Genomic DNA, 27424 nt, shown 5'->3' with positions numbered 1-27424 from the left:
AAAGCGTGATTGTATTTCTGCTTTAATGGTCCTTTATCTCTTTAATCGGCAATAACTTTTTTAAGAGTACCATTTTTTTTTTGAAACTATTGAAATTTTAAAGCACACAAGAATGTTATAGGTATTTTAACTCAAGCTTGTTCCAAGCTTGTTTTTGTGTAGAAATATTGCAATAAAACCAAAGAAACCATTGTTTTTTTTTTTGGCATCAACATAAAGGAGAATGGGCATATTGGACGTTTGGCGGCCAGTAATGAAATTGGTATCAAATGAAAGAACTATAACGTAGGAAAAATTTTTACTATGGCGGTTTCGTTGTATTGCATTTGGAATGGAAGATATTGCAATATTAGTGTTGTTAATGCATCGAGCATTATGCGAAGGGCAAATTGAATTACTATTTTAATTAAATTATGAAATATGATTTTATGTCATTTTTTCTATGATTTAAAACCTCAATCTTGAATATTCGACCAATGGAACTCAAAATATAAGCTTTTTAAGCCAACCACTTGAAGATTTTGTTTTTGAGTTTTCAAAAGGAAAAAACAAATAAAAAGAAAAAAGTCTTAAAATAGACTCGAAATTGATGTTTTAAAAAGCCAATATTTTGGGTTCTATTGGTTGGATATCCAAGATAAAGGTCTTCAGGCTCAGGGAAAATGACAGATTATCATATCTTGCACTTAAAATACACGTTCAATTTTAAACATTGAGACAATTTGCATTAACTTTTAAATGCAAAAATGCATTTTATCGGTTTGTGAAGATTGTTAGAAGGATAAAACTTCTGCACAATGTATGTAAGAGTTAACTACATAAAAAAATAACAAAATCGTTCTTGGCCGCGGAACGTCCAAGTTCCATACAAAATTGCCCATTCTCCTTTATTTTAAATATTTTTTCTATTCTTATTTATTTTTTTTTTATTTTTTTGTATGGCAACTCCATTCAAAATAAAATTCTTAATTTCGTTACGTTACCTTACGTTAGTCATATGAGCACAATGACATTTCTCAACGTTCGATATTCTCTTAAATTTTCAGTTCAACTTTAACTATGGCGTTCGCTAGTCGTCTAGCACCTCGAACTTTGCAATTTTCGCAAAATTTTTCACAAATCAATCGCAATTTCGGATATTTTCGCAATGCTAAAAGTGCCTCAAAAACTTACTTTCGTACTTTTTGTATAATCGGTGGTGGAATTGTTGCATTTACATGTGCAAATTTGGTAAAATCGAATCAAGTTCAAGCGATGAATCTGAAAAAATTAAAACCAAAGGTGTGTATGTATATATACATTTGTATATTATGATATTTTTTTTGCTAAAAATGGATAAAAAGAGAATTGTATGTATGTGTGTTTATTTTTAAACGGAATTCTCTTTTTTTTTGTTAAAATGAGAGTGAGGCTCTCTTTGGAATGTTGTTTATTTACATTTCGATTGTTTGTGTCAAACTTTGTAATAAAAAAAATGTCAACAAAACAATTTTTGGGTATTCTTTCAAGTCTACCGGCAAACTCAAACAAGATTTTGGTTGAATTCGATTAAATTAAATAACATGCGTTCGCTAATATCAGTTCAAGTTCAATGTGAGCGTTTTGTTGTCATGTGATAACGATAGTTTGATATTTATTTATTTGATGGCAACAAGTTTATGCTGATTTCTTTCCTCTTAGTTGCGTCATTTAGAATTTGATAAATGATTTTTTTTTCAAATACGCCATACATAAATATTAGTTGAAAAAAGTTCCAAGAAACTTTGTGCCAACTTTGTGAAATATATCTGGGGGGTTTGTTTGCTGTTTGCCAATTTAAGTTTATGAGCCAAAGTAGGTGTGAGTCATACATACTAAACTATGGAGTCGAATATAATATATAAATGAGAACATATTTATTAAATGAAATATACCTAGGATTGAATCAGCATGCTGCTCCTTAGATGTTAGCTAGTTTGTTTTCTTAATTCATAATTATAACCTTGAAGACTAGTGCATCTGCAAACATACATACGTTTAATTCCATGGAATAATTTTGATAGATTTTTGTATGTTTTTCGATCTTATTTATTTAACTATTCACTAAGTTAAGTATTTTTATATTTTAGCATATTAGTACCTACATATTCATTACCTGTACCTGTATTCATTTATTTCATTGTTATTTAAGTATTTCAATGATTGTGTTTTCTGAGAATTTCTTCAAATAAGATGTAATGGGTGTGAGTTTCTAACGTCACACCCGTTACATCTTATTTGAAAATATTTTCAGACAGCACAATAGTTGGTTTACTTTTAGTACCAATAAAAACAAAATAATATACCTACTAGGTGTTAATGTTTTAAAATACTTTACATAGTGAATAGTTAAAGAAATAAGAACGGAAACATAGGTAAAACAATCTGCCAAAACCCTTCCATGGAATTACCCATAGTTTCGTATTGCGTATTTTCTAGTTTGTTTGTAGTTCATGTTCTTTATTCTACATGTACCATAATATAAAAAAAGATGCTGGTAAAGCGTATACATTTGTATAGGAAAAATAAACGGATTGAAACTATTATGAAAACGAATCATAAAACAAATTTTAATAGGTATCAAGGGGCAGCCATGTTCTCAACTTTGGCATTACAGCCTTATTCACAAGACCACTAAATTCTTTACTAAAAGATCCTACAAATTTTTAACTCACTGTTTTTGTTGAGCTAGTTAAAAACAAGCTCCTCAGAATTTAATAAACTTACAATGCGCGTCACTTGAATAGAAACAACAATTATTCTTTATAAAATAGCAATTGGTGCTTTAGTGAGGTAACTTAGTAGATTTTTGGTTTTGCATTTTCAAAAAGGAACTTTTAATAAACAATGTTTTAAAAACAAAAAATCCAAAACAGAAACCGTATGGCTACTAGTTGCGTTTTTTCGCATTACTTCACAAAAAACAGTGTTTTTTTTTGCGTCACTTGAATAGAAAAAAGCTCTTATATTAGATAAAAGTGATGACAAATCATGGAAAACACTAATTTTAGTAAAGCAATATTAAACTTTGACATTATTTGCATATTATAACCAATTATGGGCTACGAGCTACCATTAGGCACCACAGAAAATGCATAAATAGAATTTAACATTAAAAATGCACTTGTACTGTACACAAACGTGGACCTAATTGGAGAAAGGGATGAAAGTGTTTGGTAACTTCTTACAAATTAAGAAAATGACATTTTCTACAATTTAAGGATTGAATAAGTGAAATAAACTTTCGTTTTTATCCGGAATGCATCTGTTTTGCTTCTATTGCGTTGTTTTTTCTGGAACTATCCTTGTGCAATCTCTAAGACGGTTGTTCTCCCACGTTCCTAAACTTGCCAAGAGCTTCTGCCATTATTTATTTGTAAAAGTTTGCATCTTTTTTCGAAGCGAGAAGCTTCATTTTTGCTATTGCATATCATAAAAACAAAGCGTATTACTATAACACATTTTAGTGCCCTTTGGTGGCGATGCGATAGAAGATATTCTTCCATAAACCAATGAAATAGGACTAATATTAACATGGTCCATCTGAGTTGGTATTTTTTCCTTTAAAAAACCACTCTTTTCCTCACTTCTTTTCAGTTCGAATGCAACTATAAAATAGTTAACTTTTTTGTTATCTGGAACTTAAATTATTTTTTTTTTGCATTTTGAGGCTTTTTTAATGTTGTGCACCTTTTATAACTTCTATAATGGAACAAACCAACACATTACCATCGCACTAACACCACGTTTTTGATCGATTTTAGCGGCAAAGTGAAGGGAATTGCAGCTGCTTTTTAAATAATTTTTTTCTCTGCTCTTGATTTGGGTCTCATCTGTCTTATTTTTTTATTCAATCACTAGTTTACGATATTTAAAAAATATTCTCAAACATGGCAATACCAACTGAGTCGGTCGTGTTCAATTTTTTGGGAGATGGTGTTTTTAACATGAAGGCTTTCTCGGATTTCGTACTTCTAATTAAGAAGACTAATTACACTGGTCAACAAAATTTAACTTTTTTTTTGCCACAAGAACCAAAATATACTTTTCTAGTAGTTTTTGGGGTGCTGAACCCGAATCTGAAGTCAGAAAAATTTGATTAGCCTCCGTTTTTGAAATATTTCCGTTATAAAATGCTAAAAAACGTCATTTTGGCTGTTTTCGAGGTTCTGTTTTTATGTGGGGTAATTCATTACAAACAAATTTGTAACGGTTATTATAAGAACAGATATTCTTCTTTCAAAAACTGTTTAAATTTTCCCGATATCTCTTTTATTGCTCGAGATATCTTAAGTTTCATTTAATAAGCCAAAGAGAAACTAAACTTAATCTAAAGTTCAAGTCACTGGTCACAGAATTTTTGCCACAAGAACCAAAATATACTTTTCTCAAGGTTTTCGAGCTGCTAAACTCAAATCTGCAATCGGAAAAATTCTATTAGCCTCCGTTCTAGAAATATAACCGTTATAAAAAAAACCCTTTTTTTGCATTTTATAACGGTAATATTTCAAGAACGAAGGCTAATAGAATTTTTCTGATTGTGGATTCGAGTTCAGCAACCCAAAAACCTTCAGAAAAGTATATTTTGATTCTTGTGGCAAAAAAAGTTTAATTTGGTTGGCCAGTGTTGTTTCTGAATGAAAGACCACTACTTAAATTTTAAATATCTCGGGCAATAAAAGAGATATCGGGAAAATTTAAACAGTTTTTGAAAGAAGAATATCTGTTCTTATAATAACCGTTACAAATTTGTTTGTAATGAATTACCGCATATAAAAACAGAACCTCGAAAACAGCCAAAATTACGTTTTTTGACATTTTCTAACGGTAATATTTTAAAAACGAAGGCCAATCAAAGTTTTCTGACTTCAGATTCGGATTCAGCACCCCAAAAAATACTAGAAAAGTATATTTTGGTTCTTGTGGCAAAAACCTTGTTGACCAGTGTTATAATTACTATAATTTATAATTACTCTTAAGTTCGTAAGATTATAAATTCTGATGAGCTTGTTAATTATTTATGATACAAAGGACTTTAAAAATCAAAAACAACATAACTGACTGACTCACTGATTGATCATCCAGCTATTAGCTTATATCCGCAACGTCATCATACAAAATGTTTCAAAAAATCAAACCCAAACAAATTTGTTTGCCTTTTTTTTGGAAAATTTTCTGGAGAGTAGATATTTAAGTGTCCAAGATTTTTCAATTTGATCAGGGGTATCACCATTATTAGGTAAAAACAAAAACATTTGAAATGTTATGTACATACAGTCACTCACGAAATTATTGGGCCAAATCGTTGTCTTGAGTTAAATGTCGAAAAAAATCAAGAAGGAATAAATAAATATTTTGAAAAATGCATAGATACTTGTATATTCTTCAAGCCGTTAGTTCGACAAGCAAAATCAAAGAAAATACATTTATTCCTAAAAGAAATTTGTAATTATTGGAAAACGCAGTCACAGTCACCACAAAATTATTGTGAGTGACTGTACGTAGTACGTACATACGTATTCTGTTGAAAAATAAATGCACGACTAGGTCGCACGAACTTGCTCTTAGGGTTATAGTTGATAACATTTTTAAAAGCATTTATAAATATGTATAAAAACTTTATAAATTTATTTAAAAAAAAAACTAAGAATTCGTTTTTCAAAGGAAAAAACAAACATCATCTGATGCAATTTCATTTCTTTTGTTAGAAAGTATTTTTAGAAAAAAAAATTAAAAAAACTATTTTTTTATAAATATTTTTTTGAAAAAAAGGTTTTAAAATAAAACTGGTGTTCCATTTTGTAAAAATTACTAAAACCAAAACTTCAAAAGAATTCAATGTCCTGTTTTCGAAAATTTGATTAAAAAAAAATTTTTTTAATTTGTTTAAAAATCCAAAAATTCAAAAATTCTTTTTTCAAAATTTTATTTTTGGCGTATATTAAAATTCTGAAAATGCTTTTAAAAAAATCGTTGAAACGAATTAGTAGCTTCGGAGAAAATCGAATTTAAAAAATAAAAACGGTTCTATGGCCGGTACCGTTAATAATTATTTTCAAAAACAATTTTTTTATTTGTTAAAAAACTTACATTTGGTATTTTTTTTTTAACAAAATCGTTGAAGCCGTTTTCGAGAAATTTCAATTTTACTAAAACCGTTATGTCAAGTACCGTTATTTTTGGTACAAAAAATTAATTCCAAAAACCCGTCTAGAGAGTCTCCAAACAATGGTACACATCAACACTCCATTTTAAAACATCAAAAAAAGTTATTCAAATCGGTAGAATCAATTCTTCATAAAAGCAACTGCATTCAATATTTCTTAAGATATGTCTAGACTCTAGACAAATAATAGTTATCCAGGCCAGTAAAAAAAATTGCGTGCACGAACAAGAAAAACACGCAAGCTTTTACAAAAGAAATTCACATTACAGAGTCTAAAAATTTTCGAAGTTCACATTATAGAGATGACAATGAAAATTTTTGGCGAGAGACTACTGTATAAACATACGCAAATCGCTTGGAATTGGAATCGTATGACAAATTTTGTGGAATCTATTTTCATATTCTGTCTTCACACTGAAGTCTTAAATTCAAAATATATGGGGCACCTCTTAATTCTATTTCTATAATACAATAATTCTATAGTAAAATAAAGTTGTGTGCAAAATTTTATTCAGTTTCATATCTACCAGCGAATTCATTTGCAGTTTGTAGGGGTGCTTAGAAATTCAAACTTCGAAAAATCCGTGTTGTTTAAAATTCCACTCGATTCCGGCAACTTAAGATTCATTTGCCATTTTTCAATTAATATCATTTTTAAGCTTAAGGTTCTCATCAAGTCGGGTTGGTTTAAAAAAGTTGACTAATATTGACCAAAGTTTCTCGCCACTAAATATTATTAACATAAAACTCAAAATACAACAGTGAGTCTCCTACCTTATGTCGCATATTTAAAAAGAAAAGACAAAAACTCGAAACAATCCAACTGCTGACCCTATAAATCTTCAATCCCATTCCAATCGATCGTTGCATCTGATAAGATATGCTTCTTTTTCGGGAATTCTTTCGTAAATTCTTCCTTTTGCTTTTTTTTTTGTCCTTTGGTTAGGGCCCGCTATATTTCGTCATTGCACTCCGGAAATTTTTCTCATGTTCAATTCTCCACACAATCTTGATAACGAATTCAACATTCAATGGTAAATCATTTCGTTGCGCATCCAAAATGCATCATTCTCTAATTTACGAGGCGATAATTAAATTTATTACATAATTTGATTTGCAACATTTGTTTCTTGGAGCGACAATATTTCTGTAAAAAATCCAAACACTATGTAAATGTTAGAGATATTGGATTCAAGGCAAAAGCACTTTCTCAGCTGGAATCCCGCATGTTGCATCGAACGAAACGATGGAAGTTAAAGAAGTTGAATGTATATTCTTTTATTTTTTTTTATATTTTGGAAATACCTGTTCACACTGTTCCTTGAAAAAGATACATGGAGAACACCCTGGACGAAGGCTACTGTAGCTACGCATGCTTTTACCATTAGGTATTGTGTATTTTCTGTTGTTTCGTTTATTTATTTGTCTTTTAGTTTTATTGGCACCATGAGGATTTCATAATTGATTGGGAGCCATGTCCTTTGTTTAAAAATCGCTGATGGTGGTACACAGCAGGAACTGGCAAATATTGCACAACGTTCGATTTAAGATCTGATTTAGCTTTGCGATAAAATGCAACGCCTGTATTTTGGGATACCATTTGAAGAAATTTAATAGGTTGTTTGCTGACAGCTCGGAACAACGTGATTAGTTTTTTTTTTGTTTTCATCTTATTTTTTACATTTAGAGGTTATTAAATAAAGAGTTAACGATTACGAATTCGATTTCATTGGAAGGATTATTTTTAAAGTTGGATTCAGAAACAACTTTGTTTTGAGAAATGAAAATACAAATTCTAGGAAGGAATTCATAGCTTATCTGTAGGCAGGAAAGTAATAAATCCCAAACTATCTGAACGAGTTTAAAAAAATAAAATCTTAGCTCAGAATTTGTTTAAAAATTATTCCTTCTCATTTGAAGAGCTTAGATTGAAAAGATGACACTTTTACTTTACACTTTTACTTATCAAGTTATTCGTACTAAAAAAAAAAGACATGACATTACGATACGAAGCTACATACATGTCTGTAGATTAACATCATGTGAAGCGTTTTTTGACAACTCTCCAGAGGGGTTTTTAGAATTATGTAATTTTTTTGACCAAAAATAACGGTACCTGTCATATACCAATTTTAGCAAAATTGGATTTGCTTGAAAACGGTTCCAACGATTTTGTTAAAAAAATTCCAATATTAGTTTTAAGACAAAGTCTATCTTTTAATGAATTTTTTTTTTTCGAAAATCATTATTAACGGTATCTGCCATCCGTTTTCTCCGAAACTACAAATTTTATTTGAACGAATTTTTTTTATAACATAAACATTTATAAAATTTTAATATAAACCAAGAATTAAATTTTGAAAAAAAACTGATTTTAGATTTTTTTTTGAAAAATCAAATTTTTGAAAACGTGACATTGAAATTTTTTTTGGACTTTTAGTTTTAGGTGTTGACTAATTAAAGCTACAAAATAGCATACCAATTTTTTTAGTACAAAACAAAAATTAAATTTTGAACAAACTGATTTTTGATTAAAAAAAAAAATTGATATTTTTTTTTTTTTGAAAAATCAAATTTTCGGAAATGTGACATGAAATTTTTTGAAATTTTAGTTTAAGATTGAGTAGTTGATTAATAATAGTTACAAAATGGCATACCAATTGGTTGAGTAGTTGATTAATAATAGCTACAAAATGGCATACCAATTGGTTGAGTACATGATTAAGAATAGCTACAAAATGGCATACCAATTGGTTGAGTACTTGATTAAAGATAGCTACAAAATGGCATACCAATTTTATTTTAAACTTTTTTAAACTGCATGCTTATTTTGAAGTTCAATTCGATTAAACATGTTTTTTAATTTGAAAAACGAATTTAGAGTTTTTTTAATTTCTTTTTCATTTCTTTTTCTTTTACTAAATTTCTGTATAAAAAGTCTTAAAAAATTTAGTTTCTGGAACTCCTACATACATAAGTTCTTCATATTTCATTTTTTGTATACACAGTTTTTGATTTAAAAAAGAACACAAACATAATTTAATAACGCAAATGTAATTTTTACTCATATCTCTAAGATGTAATCTATTTTGATTTTTTTACCACCAGTTTCTAGATTTGTTTATTGTTTATATTTTTGCGTCGTTTTCATTGCTATCGATTTAAATTAATTGTTATCGGTTTTGTTTAATTTTTTCTTAGAGGATATAATATATATGGAGTGCTTGTTCCTATACCTAATACATTGTAACGCCATATACATGGATAGGGGTCGTTGCCGTCGTTTTTCAGTGCGAGTCCGGTTCCGCAGCTGTAAATAAACACGCTTGTTGATGAAGGTCATCTAATTAAAATAAAATGGAGGCATGCACTCATCGAAAAACTTAAAGAAACTAGAGCCCTCTATAAAAGCTTCACGGAACTAACAGCACAAGCACTCCATATATTATATCCTCTAAGATTTGTTTCTACTTGAAGTTGTTTATTTAAATCAGTTCTTTCTTGAAACCGAATTTGGTGGACAACGATAAATAAATAAAAACAAAAAAAAATAACCTGAAATGACTTGATTTGGTATTAAGAAAAACAGGTAGAGTATGAAACAGCAAATAAATACTTACTCAATTGAAATATTTAAGATCTCAATTGTCTAAATGATTTTTTTTTTTTTTTTCATCTACACTTCACTTGTGCAAATTTTATATTCCTTTTTGTTAAATTAAAAAGATAAAAAATTCTAAACACAAATACACAATCTTTCCCATACAAATCGTATGGGAAATAGAAATTTGCGATACGGCGGTACTAAATGTTAATATTAAGGGCTGAAACTTTTACAGTATTTTTTTTTTCGTTATTTCCAACAATATTTTCGGTAATGCTTTGAACAAAAAAATATTTTTTTTTGAATCAGTCTAATCTATATCCTATGGTAACCAGCCATTTGGTAAAAACAAGAAGATTTGCTAGAATTTAAGTGGTGACACTTTAAGCAAAGGATCTGCTTCACAATTTCACCCATTGATTTCTCTCATAGGATGAGCTTTTTAGTAGATATTTTGCCAAATTACTAGACTAGTCTAATCGGTGATTTGTGTTTCATAGCAAACTAAATCAGCTACATCGGCTAAATCAACGACTTTAAACAGTAATAACTTTTTAGAGCATTTGCATTATTTAGACACTCAAAATATTTCCCAAACTCAACAAACTAAAATCGGTTCTTGAAGAGCTAGTTTAAACCAACGTTTAAACAAAAATCATCAAAATCTGAGCGGCTTAGACCATTATCAAGATAGTCAGATAATTAAATTTTTTCGACCTTTAGTTACTCCGCAAATGTTTTTTTTTTTTTTTCAAACGTTTTCGCAGGTTTTCAAAAGCTCGAAATGATTTCTGATCAGCTCACCATTACTTAAATAAATCATTATATTATTTTGACTAACCAATGTCATGAGAAACATCGGTTAAATTTGTTTGTTTTTAAAAAATTGGGTTTTTACAATTTTCTTATTGAGTTGTTATACAATTTTACACACAGGTCATGATATAAATAAATAAAAGGTACCAAAAAAAAAAAAACTAAAATATTTAATTGTCTTAATACCTGTCTTCTATAAATTTAAACACATTATGTTCTGGCGTATCATGTTTGTTTAATTAATTTGATTATTCAATGTGTTATCCCAATCATAATCGAATCTTATCAAAATTCTCTCGAATTTCCCAACAAAAAAAGTTATTTCCCTCGACAACACATAAGATAAGTGATTTATTCATGTAAATCTTCACGGGAATTCCACTATTCAAACACCTCACCTTAAAGTTCTATATCTCCCACGAAACTATAATCTTGAGGATCTTCTTTGACTATAATGCCCACCCTTTTCAAAAACCAGCAAGAGTTCATCTTCTTCCTATCCAAAAATCGATGATGGACTTCGGATAACACAACATACCTTGTTCAATAAAATACAAAACCCTTTCTCCTTTTTTTTTTATTTCATTGACCTTTGATCGTGATTCATGAACAAGATCACATTACACAAACGAAAAAATACTCAAAATTATGTTGTGTTCTTATGATGAATTAGTCATAAAATCCTATGATCACACCTACTCATATATTCTTTCCAACAACAATAAAACACGAAAACAAATAAATCAAAAAGACATTCATCATTCAGAAAACTCACAACAAAATATAAAATTCCACTTAATTGTGCCATCAAAAGGATAATAATCCAACTCCCAGGAGCCAAAAGAAATTTTTTTTAAAGGTTGACAAACAAAATGAAATTCCAAATCCTATTTTAATAGCCCTTAAGGTTCTACTGCCGCACGTGGGATTCAAGGTTTCTCTAGGTATATTAGTGCGCATACAGACAGAATTCTTGGGTTAATGTTAATGGCGCATTGTATCTTGTCACATGTCGTCGCACAGGCGCATACCTGAGACTGAGATTGTGAACTTTATTGTCAACCAGCTTCAATTAGTGGGCACATACAGAAAAGTCTATTAATCTTCATACAATGTGCAGGGATTTTATCAGAGGATTAAAACCAACTTTAGTTTGTATTGGTATTTTATTGTCATTGTGTCCTTAAAATAACTGGTATAACTGGATAAATAAGTCACTCATTGACAATAAGTTGTTACTATAAATAGATCAGTACTCAGTAGATTTGCAAGTGACCTGTCAATAATGTCAACACTTATCGATAAACCCAAATGATAAACTTTTAAACCTCTTATATTACTTTGTTGCAATTTTATAAAGCTGTGAAAAGTTCCTGCTGAACTAAAAATAATAATCGATTCTAGTTTAACAAGTGTCATCAACGCAATTAATATGTCGAATGTAGTTTGCCTTCTCTTTTACTACAAAAGACATCCTCGAAAGCTGATTTGCTTTTTTAATCAAGGTATCTCATTTTATTTATGATTAACTCGAAAGGGAAATTAAAATATTGCGAATTCTGAAGGTTTCCACCAACCATGAGACTGGATTTTACTGACAATTCTGTATTTAAAGTAATTCCTTTGGAAGTAACAACACTATAACAACACTAATTGTCGCCGTTTCGATATTTATTGTATAATGGTTCAAAAGTCCTTTTGCAATTAAGATAACAATACCTTCTTGATGTCGATTTTGATCTTTGAGAACTATTTTTTTAATCAGACTTTATTCTTTAATATTCATATTCATTTAATTTTTTCCTGAGTTCATTGTATTTATTGTCTTTTTCTATTTTTAGGAAGACGAACGCTTTGTTAAACTCACAGCTCGAGAACGGAGGTTTATCAAGTTTTCTTCCGTTGAATACAATGGTCAACTTTACATGACACCTTTAGATTTTTTGGACTCTGTTGTTGAGCAGGAACCTCGACGTAAGTTTTTTTGTTATTTTGATTAAAGAAAATTGTTTAATGAATGTTTCAATTCCAGCTCGATTGAAAAGGAGAGCATTAACTGATAATGACATTGAAAAAATTAAAGATGCCACACCAGCATTGAAAAAAGGATCAGTTAATATGTTTAGAGACTTACGAGACAAAGGTATTATATACTTCAAACTTTTACTTTCTTGTAAACAATCATGCAAAATGTAATAAGAATTTAATTAAATTGATTGATCTGTGTAAAGAAAATATATTCGGTGAATTCAAATTTTCATAGTCTTTAAAAAAAAGTTTAACTCATCTTTATTTATGTCGAATTCCTTTCACCCACTTGCAGTCGCTACTAAAATCGCTACTAAAGTCGATACTTTTTTGGTGTTTAGGAAATTAAAAAAGGTAGCGATCTCTTTTTGTGAATGAATGTGTGGCCATGTGACCGATGAAAAACAAAAGAATACACATAACTTCATAGTAAGAATAAATTTTTTTAAATCAATAGTTAACGGTATCTTATGCGATTTAAAGAACAAATGCCACACTTCTCGATAAAAGATCTCTAAAAGAAAATGTTTTGCTTAAAACATATTCAATTGAAAAATTATTCTTTGTTAAAAAAGTATTTCTTTATTTTCCTGATCGAAACCATCAGAAAAACACAAATATTCATATTTTACAATAAACAATTAATTGTTGAATTCAAACTTTGTTTTTTTTTTTTGAAAACCTTTTCTTAAATGATTTCCTATCGATTAGTTTGAGATCTTTCTTTGAAGCATTTTCCTGATACGTTTTCCTGATCGCTATAACCGGCCCTTAACGTAGAATTAAGACCAGTTATGAAGATAAATAGATATATTACTAACTAATTTTTCTTCTTATCAAAGGTGGATTTTTTTTGTTGAAAACTAAACGACTCAAGATCATCTAATTCCTTAATATACTATCGTACCCGCCCCTAGGTGACCTGAGTGGAGGTCACTTGAAGTCTTTGTCTTAATTGATTTAAAAACAAGCTTTTCCAGATTAATATCAATTTTTTGAAAAGTTACATATATGCTACAAGCAACTTTTTATATTTTTATTAAATTCACATTCATCTGTTTATTAATGTTACGTTTTTCAATTTTTCTTTTAGGAATTATTTCTTATACAGAATATCTGTTTCTTCTGTCGATTTTGACGAGTAAGTTTTTTAAATTTTTTTTAGACAATACTTTTGTGTAATGTCCATTTTTATTTGTATACATACTAGAACCACAATCAGGATTCCGCATTGCATTCAACATGTTTGATACTGACGGCAATCAACGGGTTGATAAAAATGAATTTTTAGTGGTAAGATTTGGTCAACAATAACCAGTTATATTATAATTATCATTTTTTTAATTATTTTCTTATTTTATTTTAATTTTATTTATTTATTTTATTATTTTTTGTTTCTGTTTTTAATTTATTATTTAGATTCAAAAAATTTTGGGCGGTTCGTTGCAAAAACATCAAATAGACGAAGAAACACGTAGAATTGTAAGATTAATTTATGTTTTCTTTTTTTGTTTTGCCTCAAAGCAAATATAAATACATATTAAAAACCAAAAGTTTCCTATTGCGATTGTCGATACAAAAAATAAGTTCAGAATTTCTTTAATTGACAAATTGCTCAAGTCTAGATTTTTTTCCAGATTATTTAAAATAATTGCAATAAATTTTAAAGAACACAAACTAATTATCGCAATAGGAGCCTGAGGTTTATAGCCAAGTGTAACAACAGTTTATTAGAAAAAACATTGAAAACGGTTAGCAAATGGATTCTGATTCTGCAAATTGTTATAAGGAGCTAAAATTCTAAAACAGAAAAATCCAATCAATTATTTTGATGCAGCCATCAAAATATACATATAAACTATTATTTTTTGTGTTTTTGTGCACAGATAAAATGTTAAATAACTACAACGAGACTATTTTACAATCTTAACTAATTGTATTTCGCAGATACAAGAAAAATAAGTCAGAAAAAATAATTGATGAATGTTTTTGATTGGTGTCGATAAATATTTCTCTTTTTCAAAAATCAATATTTCTCTTTTTTATCGTCAAAAGCCTTAACACTCTCATTTCGATCTTAAAAAAAAAACATAAAATAAAATATATCATTCTCCTGACAATTTTTTTTAGAAAAAATATGCTTTTAACATAATATAAATAAATTTCTTCTGCTATAATATTTCTAGACTTCTACTTTTTAAAAATCTGTTTAACCTCAGATTGATTATCGTAAGAAATAATATTTTTTTATTCTTCTGATAGTTTAACTGATGATAACAAACTCAAATAAAAAATTAATAATAAAGACTACACATAAAAAAGAATTTTAACATGACAAATAAATTGTTCATATAAAATTATAAAATAAGGAAAATGAAAAAAAAAATATAAAAGCCTTTTCAAACAAAGAGTTTTTTTAACCGCGCATTGATATTACATCTGTTTTCGGTAAAATTATTTCGACGCAAAGATGGGAACATCGCGTTACTTATTGCTAAAATTCACTGTTTGATGCTCACGATCCGGAACTTTTTTTTGGAATCCATCCGAATGCTTTCGAAAATGCTCGATTTATCGATTCTGAATAGAAACTAAAAGTGTGCACACACACAAAATTAAAATTTCAAATCATAGTGTTATTTTTTTTAGTTAATCGATTAACAGCCCTGTTCCCCTGGGAACATCATTAGTTAATTAGGGGTTTTCGATGAACGTACTTTTAACGAAAGCAATGCAAGCAGAAGAGCATGAGTGGTTCTAATAGTAAATGTACTAGATCATCTACTCATGAGTAAACTCCCACCACAGTAAAAAAAAAAAGAAACTTTAAATGGAGTTAACAAAACTAACTAGTGTGGTTATATTTGAAACTATTCTATTACAAATACAGTGAAATACAATCTTAAGTATTTAAATTTGTTTGCTTCGCATTCCGAATCAGGCAGTTCGAAACAGTTCTCTCTACCAAACCAAACGAAAACACTATAAAATGATCTCAATCTCAACGCAGAGTTTAAAATGCTATCTGTTTGACAAGGCCTCAGTTATTGTTAAAATTCTCTTTCTGTAAGTTTTTTAAATATTTTTAACATCCAATTGATTTACATATTTAACAGAGTTTATTCGAATTAAAATTCCTTTTTCTATTATGCTTAACTTAATTAAAACCATTATTAAATTAAATTTTTTAATAACTCTGCAAACAAGTTCCCAATAATTGATTAATTTCTTGATTTAAACAAAATTTAGCTCCAACGATTGGTTTCCCCTGATGAAGCGAAATTCCTTTTTGAGAGAAATAATGATAAAAAACAAATGAAGATAAGTTTTGTAAGTTCCAGCTTTCAGCCAAATTTTCTATAAGTAATGTACTATTGTACATAATTTTGACTTTGCTTAAACATACAGATACAATATTATAAAAAATACAGCTTACAAACAACAAACACAGTTATACCCAACGTCCGAAAGTACGGATAGCTTAAGTATTTACTTTTTTTTTTGTTCTGGCTTAAATTGTTCTTTCACTCATTTCTACTCTGTGAATGTCTTCTTTTCTGCGTGAAGACGTAAAAACATATACATATAAAATACATACTTATACCTGAAAATATTTGTTTCTCATAAAATTAAGAAACTTAATTATGTATTGTATTTCACAAAGTTGTAAGGATACAACTAATTGTTTGTAAGTATTTACCAACTTTGATTAAAGCTTTTCCTGTTTTTGTTTATTTATTTACGATAATTTTGTTTTATGATTTAATTTATGATAAGAAAGTTTTTCTTTACAAAATTGTTTTTATTTTTCACAATTTGAAGTTATAGTTTTTCTTGTGTTCAGAATTTTTGTTTTTTTATTTGAATATTTGATTTCCGTTTGCACGTGTTATTATATCTTACCTATTATTTTCTTAACAAAATTTATATTTGTTATTAAAATAAGATTTTACCATAACTAACTAACCTCTAACGCACGAAACCTAGATGGAAAAAATTTTCAGTGGAGCATGGAAAGATAAACGTGGGCTAACAGAATCCGAATCAGATAACCCCGAAAAGGAACAGGAGGAAGAAGATGATGTAAGTATAATAGACGGAGAGATGGATGCAAGTTTTCGGACTCACTCGGGAAATGGAATTTTTTTTCATGAAATTGTTGGATGGGGGTGGGATAAGCAAATGCCAAATTGGCAGAAAGCAGACTGGATGGAATAAGCGTGGGTGGGCGGTCAAACTTGCATTTTTTTTTGGAAAAAAAACTTTCTCGGAAATGGGTGCAGAGTGGTGGAGGTGGTTGAAGAAGGTGTTAAAGTGACAATTCCAAAATGGCAGAAAGCTAAGTGGATGGAAAAGGGGTGGCAGAAGGGCGCAAAGTGGTAAATTTTTTTTTGAAATTTACTGACTCGGAAATGGCTGCCATTTTGCAAGTGTGTTCCTGATGGTATGTAGTTTCTAAATTCAAAATGGCAGAAAGCAGACTGGATGGGTTATATTTTTTTTCAATTTTTTACTTCGGAGAGTGCCAAAAAAAAACTTTTATTTTAAAAAAATATTTAAAAACAACGGCAAGTCCTACAATCTTGTATTATAACTTTTTTTTAAGCCAAAACTCTATTATTTAATTATCTTTTCAAATAATGTCGTTTTCGTGAAAAGTTTTTGAAAACCAAATTTTTAAACTCAAAATTTTAACTTTTTTTTAATTTTTGTTTTTTACTTTAATTTTTTCTTTAATTTTACACGATCAAGCTTTGTTTTTGGTAATTTAATTTAATTATCTAGCTAATTTTCAACCAATTGTTGAAAACAAGATGCTAAAATGTCGTACAGTTTTTGAAATAATTAATTTTTAAACTCAAAATTTTTAACTTTTTTTAAATTTTTTTTCTTATTTTAATTTTATTTTTTATTTTACGATTTCAAACACTGCTTTTGGTAACTAAAATCAATTTCGTAATCAATTTTAAATCAACTACTGAAAACCAGAAGCTAAAATGTTGTACAGTTTTTGAAATAATTAATTTTTAAACTCAAAATTTTTAACTTTTTTTAAATTTTTTTTCTTATTTTAATTTTATTTTTTATTTTACGATTTCAAACACTGCTTTTGGTAACTAAAATCAATTTCGTAATCAATTTTAAATCAACTACTGAAAACCAGAAGCTAAAATGTCGTACAGTTTTTGAAATAATTAATTTTTAAACTCAAAATTTTTAACTTTTTTTAAATTTTTTTCTTATTTTAATTTTATTTTTTATTTTACGATTTCAAACACTGCTTTTGGTAACTAAAATCAATTTCGTAATCAATTTTAAATCAACTACTGGAAACCAGAAGCTAAAATGTCGTACAGTTTTTGAAATAATTAATTTTTAAACTCAAAATTTTTAACTTTTTTTAAATTTTTTTTCTTATTTTAATTTTATTTTTTATTTTACGATTTCAAAACACTGCTTTTGGTAACTAAAATCAATTTCGTAATCAATTTTAAATCAAGTACTGTAAACCAGATGCTAAAATAAAGTACAGTTTTTAAAATAATCAATTTTTTTAATTTTTTCCCATTTTAATTTTATTTTTAATTTTACGATAAATCAAGCATCGCTTTTGGTAATTTAATTCAATTTCCTAATCAAAAAAATCGTTATTCATTAAATTAAATGTTTCCTGAAAAAACTCTCCTTATTATAAAAAAAAATTTAAATATTGAACAAAAGATAATAAGTTTTGAAAAAACATCTAACAAAAAACGGTCTTGCCCCAACATTTGGTTAAGACCGCAATATCAAATTTTGTTGCTAGAAAGATCGTTTCTTTTGTTTTTATTGCAGTCTATTTGCAATAATAACACAATTATGCTATATTTTCATTAGTTCTCACTCCAGCACAAGCTGTACCATTTGGTACACATTTTGCACTTAATCCAACAATATTTTGAATGGGATCTAGAAAACAGTTGCAAATAGAAGGTACAAATACAGTCTGCAGAGTCCTCTTCCTGAGAATCATCACTTACATTTTTAGCAGTCGCTTAGCTTTTTGGAAGATTTAACGGTGTACAACTTAACTAACTTTCAATTTCGCCCATGGGCGGTCTTGCCCCATTCATATCATATCTGATGTTCTGGATTATTATTTTTGTATTTATCTTTATGACTCTTTCTTTCGCAGAGAATACTTTTGAATATTCACTTTCTATTATAAAAAAGGAAAACTTAAAAATTTAATTTTTTCAGTGTTAAAAATACAACTGGCTTTTCACATGAACGATAATAATTTGATCAAAAATCACAAAATTTACCGTAACTTTTCGGCGTGTCAAGTGAACTTGCTAAAACTTACAGAGGTGATCGATCACACTAAAAGGCACCTATATTATATTGCAAGTGTTGCCAATTTTACTTTTTTATACAACATAGTACAAAAACAGTCTTGCCCCCACTTCTCCTATATATTATTCTATTTTTAATAAATCAATTAATATTTTTGTGAACAATTTTGCCTTACGCCGACGATATGGTTTTCAGTAATTGATTTAAAATTGATTACAAAATTGAATTTAATTACCAAAAGCAGTGTTTTGAAATCGTAAAATAAAAAATAAAATTAAAATAAGAAAAAAAATTTAAAAAAAGTTAAAAATTTTGAGTTTAAAAATTAATTATTTCAAAAACTGTACGACATTTTAGCTTCTGGTTTCCAGTAGTTGATTTAAAATTGATTACGAAATTGATTTTAGTTACCAAAAGCAGTGTTTGAAATCGTAAAATAAAAAATAAAATTAAAATAAGAAAAAAATTTAAAAAAAGTTAAAAATTTTGAGTTTAAAAATTAATTATTTCAAAAACTGTACGACATTTTAGCTTCTGGTTTTCAGTAGTTGATTTAAAATTGATTACGAAATTGATTTTAGTTACCAAAAGCAGTGTTTGAAATCGTAAAATAAAAAATAAAATTAAAATAAGAAAAAAAATTTAAAAAAAGTTAAAAATTTTGAGTTTAAAAATTAATTATTTCAAAAACTGTACAACATTTTAGCTTCTGGTTTTCAGTAGTTGATTTAAAATTGATTACGAAATTGATTTTAGTTACCAAAAGCAGTGTTTGAAATCGTAAAATAAAAAATAAAATTAAAATAAGAAAAAAAATTTAAAAAAAGTTAAAAATTTTGAGTTTAAAAATTAATTATTTCAAAAACTGTACGACATTTTAGCATCTTGTTTTCAACAATTGGTTGAAAATTAGCTAGATAATTAAATTAAATTACCAAAAACAAAGCTTGATCGTGTAAAATTAAAGAAAAAATTAAAGTAAAAAACAAAAATTAAAAAAAAGTTAAAATTTTGAGTTTAAAAATTTGGTTTTCAAAAACTTTTCACGAAAACGACATTATTTGAAAAGATAATTAAATAATAGAGTTTTGGCTTAAAAAAAAGTTATAATACAAGATTGTAGGACTTGCCGTTGTTTTTAAATATTTTTTTAAAATAAAAGTTTTTTTTTGGCACTCTCCGAAGTAAAAAATTGAAAAAAAATATAACCCATCCAGTCTGCTTTCTGCCATTTTGAATTTAGAAACTACATACCATCAGGAACACACTTGCAAAATGGCAGCCATTTCCGAGTCAGTAAATTTAAAAAAAAAATTTACCACTTTGCGCCCTTCTGCCACCCCTTTTCCATCCACTTAGCTTTCTGCCATTTTGGAATTGTCACTTTAACACCTTCTTCAACCACCTCCACCACTCTGCACCCATTTCCGAGAAAGTTTTTTTTCCAAAAAAAAATGCAAGTTTGACCGCCCACCCACGCTTATTCCATCCAGTCTGCTTTCTGCCAATTTGGCATTTGCTTATCCCACCCCCATCCAACAATTTCATGAAAAAAAATTCCATTTCCCGAGTGAGTCCGAAAACTTGCAGCCATCTCTTAGACTATAATCTCTTTTGATTTTTTTTTTTTAATAAAATGAAAATATGTATTTTACATAAGAATTTGGACCATCGTAATCACAACTCAATTATTGCGAATACAATTCGCAAACAAAAGTGATTTCCAAATTATTTTATACGGGGTGTCCCAAAAGTAATGGATCAAACGAAATATGCTGATAGGCCAACTTTAGGGCTCTCAAAATTTGGTAACTTGTTCATCCCAAATCCTTACGCTTTTCGATTTAATGCAGTTTTTGTGAAATTTCGAAAAATACCGACTTTGCAACAGTATTTTGCTTCCTCCGCTCGTAATTGATTTTTGTTTTTACAATTCTTTCACAAAAACATTGTCTAATAATAAGAAATAATTAATTAAGCAAAATATTTTTTATTTCATACGCCATTTTGCTGCAAATTAATTAACAGTTCCATGTTTTTTAAAAACTCTATTTCTTACTTTTATTTCAGAGTAACAGCCTGAAAAAAATTTGTATGGTGTGGTTCAGGTTTATTATTTCAAAAACTTGCCGTGTTATTGCAGTTTTCAAAAATGTATTAAGGTTTCCAAAGTTGAAGAACTAAAGATATTACAATTTAAAAGCAACAAGACAGGGCTTTTTAGAAAAAAATAAAGAAAAATAAATACATTTTCTCGACTGTTGTTTGTTTATTTGTTTTTGAATAAAAGCCTCGATTTTTGTTTGTTATTTTGATATGAAAACCTCTGTTTTTTTGCATTCAAATTGTAATTTCTTTCGTTTTAATTTCGCTGTAGCTCGAGAGAAAGACATACAGGATTTCGAGATAATTTTTTTTCTCATTTGTTCGATTTCTTTTACGAATCCTAAACTCGTCCTATACATTAATCGTGATTGTACTTTGCAAAGAAACAAAAATTTAAAGTAGAAAATGGTATGGTTGACGTTTATTTGCTGTACAAGCTTGTCAATCTCCGCGTTTAACGCAGGCCACCTGAAATAAAGTTCTGAATTTTCAGAGGCTCTGATTGTTCAGATGCCAGTGGCATTTACGTGAAATTTGGTTCTGATCAATAAGAGCCTTTAAAATTTCAGAACTTAGGTCTAGGTGGCCTGCGTTGAACGCTTGGAATGTCTTAATTGCACCAACAAAGATGTATCTTAATCAGATTCACACGTAATATAAGGACCCTTTAATATTATTAGATTTCACTTCGATTTTCAAATAGATGAAAATGATACTTGGATACTAATACCCACAAAATAAAACTATTCAACTAATACGTAAGTAATTTCCATTAATAAGGAATGTAAACCCATTAAATTGCATGTAGGGTAGGTATAAATTAATAAATGTATCAATCTTAACAAGCACGCACTCAACTGAATACAAATTTCTTCCTTCAACTATTGAACACCGTCTGATCAATTTCACTAAAAAACATTTAAGAACTCAAAGAAAGTTGAGTGTTATTTGCTGAGGAACAATATTACTTGCCCTTGACTTTTTTTTAAATAAAAACAATATCATGATCTTATTCTAAATAATACCTCTTATTATAGCAAGACAGTTACATCGACGATGAAGAAGGCCTACAACGCAGGCATAAGGTCGATACAACTCTTCAAGTGCATTTCTTTGGTCGAAAAGGAAACCAAGATTTAAATTATGATGGCTTTTACAAATTCATGGACAACTTACAAACTGAAGTCCTCGAACTTGAATTTAGTGAATTCTCTAAAGGAAACCCAGCTATTACAGAAGTGGATTTCGCCAAAATCCTTCTACGTTATACTTATTTGGATACTGACGAGTATGATATGTTTTTAGAAAGATTACTGGATCGGGTTAAGGATGAAAAAGGAATTATGTTTCACGAGTTCAAAGATTTTTGTCGTTTTTTGAATAATTTAGATGATTTCACAATTGCCATGCGAATGTACACTTTGGCAGATCGTTCTATTTCAAAAGGTATTATATAATGATTCATTTGTGTAAATATGATTACTTATCAAATTGTTTTTGTTTTATTTTTAGATGAATTTTCCAGGGCTGTAATGATTTGTACAGGCTACCAGCTTACAAGTCACTTGATTGAAACTGTATTTGCTATTTTTGATGAGGATGGCGATGGCCTTTTGTCTTATAAGGAGTTTATTGCAATCATGAAGGATCGACTTCATCGTGGCTTCAAAGTAAGTGACTCAACTATTGAATATGACGAGGAATTACTCGATGAAGGTGATCCTCATTTTCCTGTGATCTCTTTGCTAAGATCACATGCTTGTCGTCGCGTTAGACAATATCTTTATAGTTTAGATTTATAATTACATTTTAGTGTTCATTTATTGTACAAGTTTTTTTTAAACCTATACCGTGTTTTATTAATTTACATATCATTTATTTCGCATGTTAACGTTCAAGCTTTATGTTCAAAATATTAAACATTTATCAAAATTTCTTATGATTTTTTTGTTTTTGTTTTTTAATTGGATAAACTTGATTTCATAACTTCACTCAATTGATTTGTTTATACACTTGCTTTTATTTTGCTTTATTTGTTGTTAAAATTATAATGCTTTTTTAATGGGTATGTGTCACATTTTTTAATTTTTTGTTTGATATTCGTTTCACTAATAATGTTGTGGGTCAGCTCTTTAAACAAAATAAAATTGAACACCCAAGTTATTAAAATATGTAGGTACTCTAAAATTCGGATTCCATAGATGGGGAAATGTTAAGAAAAAAATAGTACATGAAATATAGAATTCGGGTTAGACAAATTAATTGACGAATTTGTGTATCGACACACATTTTCAACCTCTATAGCAGTTCTAAAGTCTCCCAGAATCAACCTATAACCTTTATTTTTGTTTATGTTGAATCGGGCATTTTTGGTCACTTCCTTCTATATGCAAATTAAAATCTTTATTTCATACTTTTTCCCTACAATTCGTCGTAATGTCTCGACTTCTTCAGGGGTTTTATTAAATCTGTTAGATATTATATTGAAAACTTTTTACACTGTTACAAAAATTGTTTAAACTTATGGCGTTTTCGATTGGCAGTCCAGAAGCGTCCGGAATCATTCTGAAATCGTTTTATTCGTACAAAACTGACAGTTTTGTGTGAATAAAATTTTTTCAGAATGATTCCGGACGCTTCCGGACTGCCAATCGAAAACGCCATTACATGAAAATATTATTTTGTTACATTTATTAATTGATAGATGATTGATAATTAAAAACTTCTAAATAAAAATATAAATTATTGACATTTAATAAATAAAAGTTAAATAAAAAATAAAAACATACATCACAGCACTTTAGAATTACTACATATTTGAGGGTATTTTCAAAAAGATGACATTCTCTTATTATACTACCAATCTTTAAACGCTGTATAAAAAAATAAAAAAGCATTTTGATGTACTTTGGAGCTGCTATAAGTATGAATTTCGATGGAAATCGTGTCTTTTAAATGTAAGAAATAAATTAAGTTTATGCTAATGTTTAAATCGATTTTAAGGTTGAAAAATGTGAAAAAAGACAACACTGGAAACTCTTGTCTTGAGCTTATGAAGTTCAGATGTTTCACTTTATTTTAATTTTTCTAATTGAAGGTTCAAAAATCTGCGGGTGTTATTATTTATTTACATACTGTTTCTTAATCAGTTCAACAAGTCCTACAAAACCCTAGTATTTTTTATAGTTACACAGTTTTATTATTCAATTCTTTTGTTTCGAAAATATGGGTCATTTTTGATTTCAGATTTTACTCAAATGCAATATTTACAAGGGTCTTGCTAAAATGTACGTTTGAACTTGTAAATTAGCCTTTATTGAGCCTAGGTATAAAATAATGCTATGATTTTAAAATAAACTGGCTAATATGTCTATTAAGCTAAAATTTGTTCACAGTACATGGAATATAAGTCGTAAAGAAAGCCGTATAAAAATATAGTCGATAGATAGAGATTAAATTAATAGGAACTAAATGTAGGTCAGCGTCAGGCTGAAAAAAAGATAACATCATTTTTAAGGAAGAGGAAAGGAGGTGTTACCAAATAAATATCGGCTTTCATTCCAAAAAATGTGACATTTTCTACTCTAAATGAAAAAAAAAATTATTAAAAATATACAACCCTATTCTGCTATTCGATTCACAAATTAACCTCCTCCATTTCAAACACAATTTATTTTGAAATCTTCTAGCTTTCGATGGGAAAGCGTTGTTTCTTTTTGTTTTCCAAACTTTCAAGAAAGGCTTTTTCTTTAAATTTAATTTTGACCGCATTTTAAATACTTCTTATTTTATACTTTCACGAAAATCGGATAGCAGAATAGGGCTAAAAGTTACTTAACATTAAAGTACATAGTTCAGACATCAAGTCATTGCTGGGCATATATTTAACTATTAATATGTAGGATCAATTGCTTTGTAGTCTTTTGAAATTTCTCAAAGCCCTAGCCATATTTTAAAATCATCTTTAATATTTCAGTATACTGAGAGACTTGGTACGCTAGAAACATTCAAATCATGTATGAATTACGAATCTCTGAAAAGAAAATGAACAGTGGCCTGAAAAATTTAAGCATTGAAAAAAATAAAAAGAAATTGATTTTAAATGGTATTCCGGCGATTTTGTTTTTAGACGCGTAATATTTGGTTGATTTAAGTTTTTATTTTTGTTTAATAAAAAAAAAATATTAACTTCACAAAACATGACTAATATTTTTATTAATTCAGTTTACAAAAATAATAAAATAATATATGGGTGAAATGCCAATAATTCTCACTTGAGAACTCCATAACCATTCAAAGGTAATCTTGATCAAATGTTTTGGGACTAACAAATTTTAAACTTAGAAAAGTTTGTATACATATTTTTGTTTAGAGGTTTTTCAATTTATAGTTTTTCGACTCGAGAAGCAAAGTCTGTTTGCTAGGTTCTTCATTTCAAAATTTTTACAGAACACCAATTCAAAAGCGAAACGAAAAACTAGGGCCCTGAAAAAAATATAATTATTTTGACACTGGTTTATTGTTTTTAAAACTTTTAATCAGCTCCTTGATAGGCATTTTTTCAATCTAGAATACTTATTTATTTTTCAGAATTTAAACAAATTACCCATTAGTTATTATTCTCAACGACCTGATTTTATGGCAAAAACAGAACTACTACGAATCAGTAAAAAAAAAAAAATTTCCTGCCTAGAATAAAAATACATAATTATGATTTGTTAACTCGGGTCGAAACTCTATTAATTTGTGTTAAATTGTGTTAAAGATTTTTTTATTTTGAAATATCATTTAATAATAATTTATTTCAGTCAACACCAATTAGAGGGTTTAATGGATTTAAACAGTGTCTAAGAGACGAAATGAATCCAGTCAGTGTCAGATGAAGTGTATTGGTTGGCGCATAATTTTTAACCTTGATGTTAAAATCAAAATTTATACCTATAAGATATAAAAGTTATTATGCAATATTAAATTAACTAAGCTAATTTTGTCAATATTTAAAACAAAAAAATCAACAAAGTTTTCTTTTTGCAATTTAAAAAATTCTTAATTTAAGCCTGTTATTAACTTATCAATTCGCATTTTGTTATCTATAAAAAGTATTTATTTCATTCGAATTCTTGTAAGCATTTTTTAGTTGTATTTTTTGCAATGAATTTGTTTATTATAAGTTAATAGAATTTTTTGTTGGCAAGTGTATTTATTTCTTCAAAACTAAATTATTTATTTGTTATTATTGCTTTTGAGTTTTTGTTGTGATGTAGAAAAATAAATTTGAAATAATTTTAATGTTGTTGGTAAACTCTAATTTATATTGATTGGTTAGAACCTTTTGTTTGTTATGTACAAATGTACTTAAAAATTAAATAAAGAAATTATTATTTTGTTAAATTTATATTATTTATTATATTTTATATTTTTTTATTTAAGACATAGGTAAACTGCAGTCACTATTTGTCTATAGAAATAATTTTAGTCCACTTTGACCGTGACTACATTCAGAAATTAAATGAGTTTAAAGAATATTTTTTTAGTAAAAAAAATATTTAAAACCCATTCTGACTCTGTGGAAGGTTTATATACAAACGAATATATGAACTGCATTTTTTTGTTTCATTTGCTTTTGATGTCGTGAACTGTTTTACGCCTTGTCATTGGACATCATTATACCGAAAGGAATCGCGCAGAACAAAATTGTTTAAGTTTGCATGAATGTTTCAACAAAATTAGCATTTTACTAGTTTGTGATGTGGTTTAAGAGTTATTTTTTGTTTAATATAATTAATTATATGATATTCTTTTAATTATAGTCTGTTGCCAAATCTGAAGGATGGGATGCCTTTAAACATTGTCTAAGACAAGAAATCAAACAAAATCGGAAGTAGAATTAAATCCTTTTTAACAGATTATTCACCTACTAACTTCCTTATCAGTTAAGAAAATTAACTACAAAAGTAAAACTTATAATATAGCCTCTCTTCCAAATTTAACTGACCAACTGCTTACGAACAACTAGGACTTAATTGACTTTAACTTAAATTATTAATTTATAAATAATTTATTAGCTAATATTATGAAAATGTATGATTGTTTTTGTATTTGCAAATAATCGTTAAATAAAATATTATCTTCTCTTAAAAAAACTGTTTTTTTTTTTTAAGTTTTAAATAAGAAAAAATGTTGAATTATGAGTCAAAAAACATAAGATAATTGTTAATGGTTTACAATACGCAACATCTGAAATGACCAAGAAAAGTTATTCGCGGGCGGCACAATACAACGCGACACAACGCGTCGTCACAATTATTTTCACAAGAACTATTGGTATAAAGCTTAATAACGGCGTTGTT

General features: G+C 28.3%; 1 protein-coding gene across 7 annotated transcripts; it reads left to right on the top strand.

The window, feature by feature from the left end:
- Positions 1 to 1030: 1030 nt before the first annotated feature.
- On the top strand, positions 1031 to 27122 carry LOC129916939 (calcium uptake protein 3, mitochondrial). 7 transcript variants are annotated; one of them, XM_055997198.1, is made up of 11 exons: positions 1031 to 1281; positions 12446 to 12578; positions 12637 to 12747; positions 13726 to 13773; positions 13843 to 13925; positions 14052 to 14114; positions 15882 to 15962; positions 16620 to 16715; positions 22112 to 22520; positions 22587 to 22744; positions 26885 to 27122. In XM_055997198.1, the coding sequence occupies exons 1-11, from the start codon at positions 1060 to 1062 to the stop codon at positions 26957 to 26959; spliced, it is 1479 nt and encodes a 492-aa protein (XP_055853173.1). In that variant the 5' UTR covers positions 1031 to 1059; the 3' UTR covers positions 26960 to 27122. The 7 variants fall into 7 exon arrangements, with proteins under 7 accessions (XP_055853173.1, XP_055853172.1, XP_055853174.1 ...); XM_055997197.1 differs by lacking the exon at positions 26885 to 27122 and adding an exon at positions 25883 to 26458 and having other exon boundaries at positions 1032 to 1281; XM_055997199.1 differs by lacking the exon at positions 26885 to 27122 and adding an exon at positions 25051 to 25166 and having other exon boundaries at positions 1032 to 1281.
- Positions 27123 to 27424: the final 302 nt, after the last annotated feature.

This window comes from Episyrphus balteatus, chromosome 3, assembly GCF_945859705.1.
Source record: "Episyrphus balteatus chromosome 3, idEpiBalt1.1, whole genome shotgun sequence".
Taxonomy (NCBI): Eukaryota; Metazoa; Arthropoda; class Insecta; order Diptera; family Syrphidae; genus Episyrphus; species Episyrphus balteatus.
This window is presented reverse-complemented; position numbering and strand designations above follow the sequence as displayed.

Excerpts from the sequence above, each read along its gene's own strand:
- LOC129916939 (XM_055997198.1), top strand. The coding sequence starts at position 1,060 with ATGGCGTTCGCTAGTCGTCTAGCACCTCGAACTTTGCAATTTTCGCAA. Across the intron at positions 12,748-13,725 it reads TAGAGACTTACGAGACAAAG|GAATTATTTCTTATACAGAA; the intron begins GTATTATATACT and ends TTTTTCTTTTAG. Across the intron at positions 22,521-22,586 it reads AGATCGTTCTATTTCAAAAG|ATGAATTTTCCAGGGCTGTA; the intron begins GTATTATATAAT and ends TTTTATTTTTAG.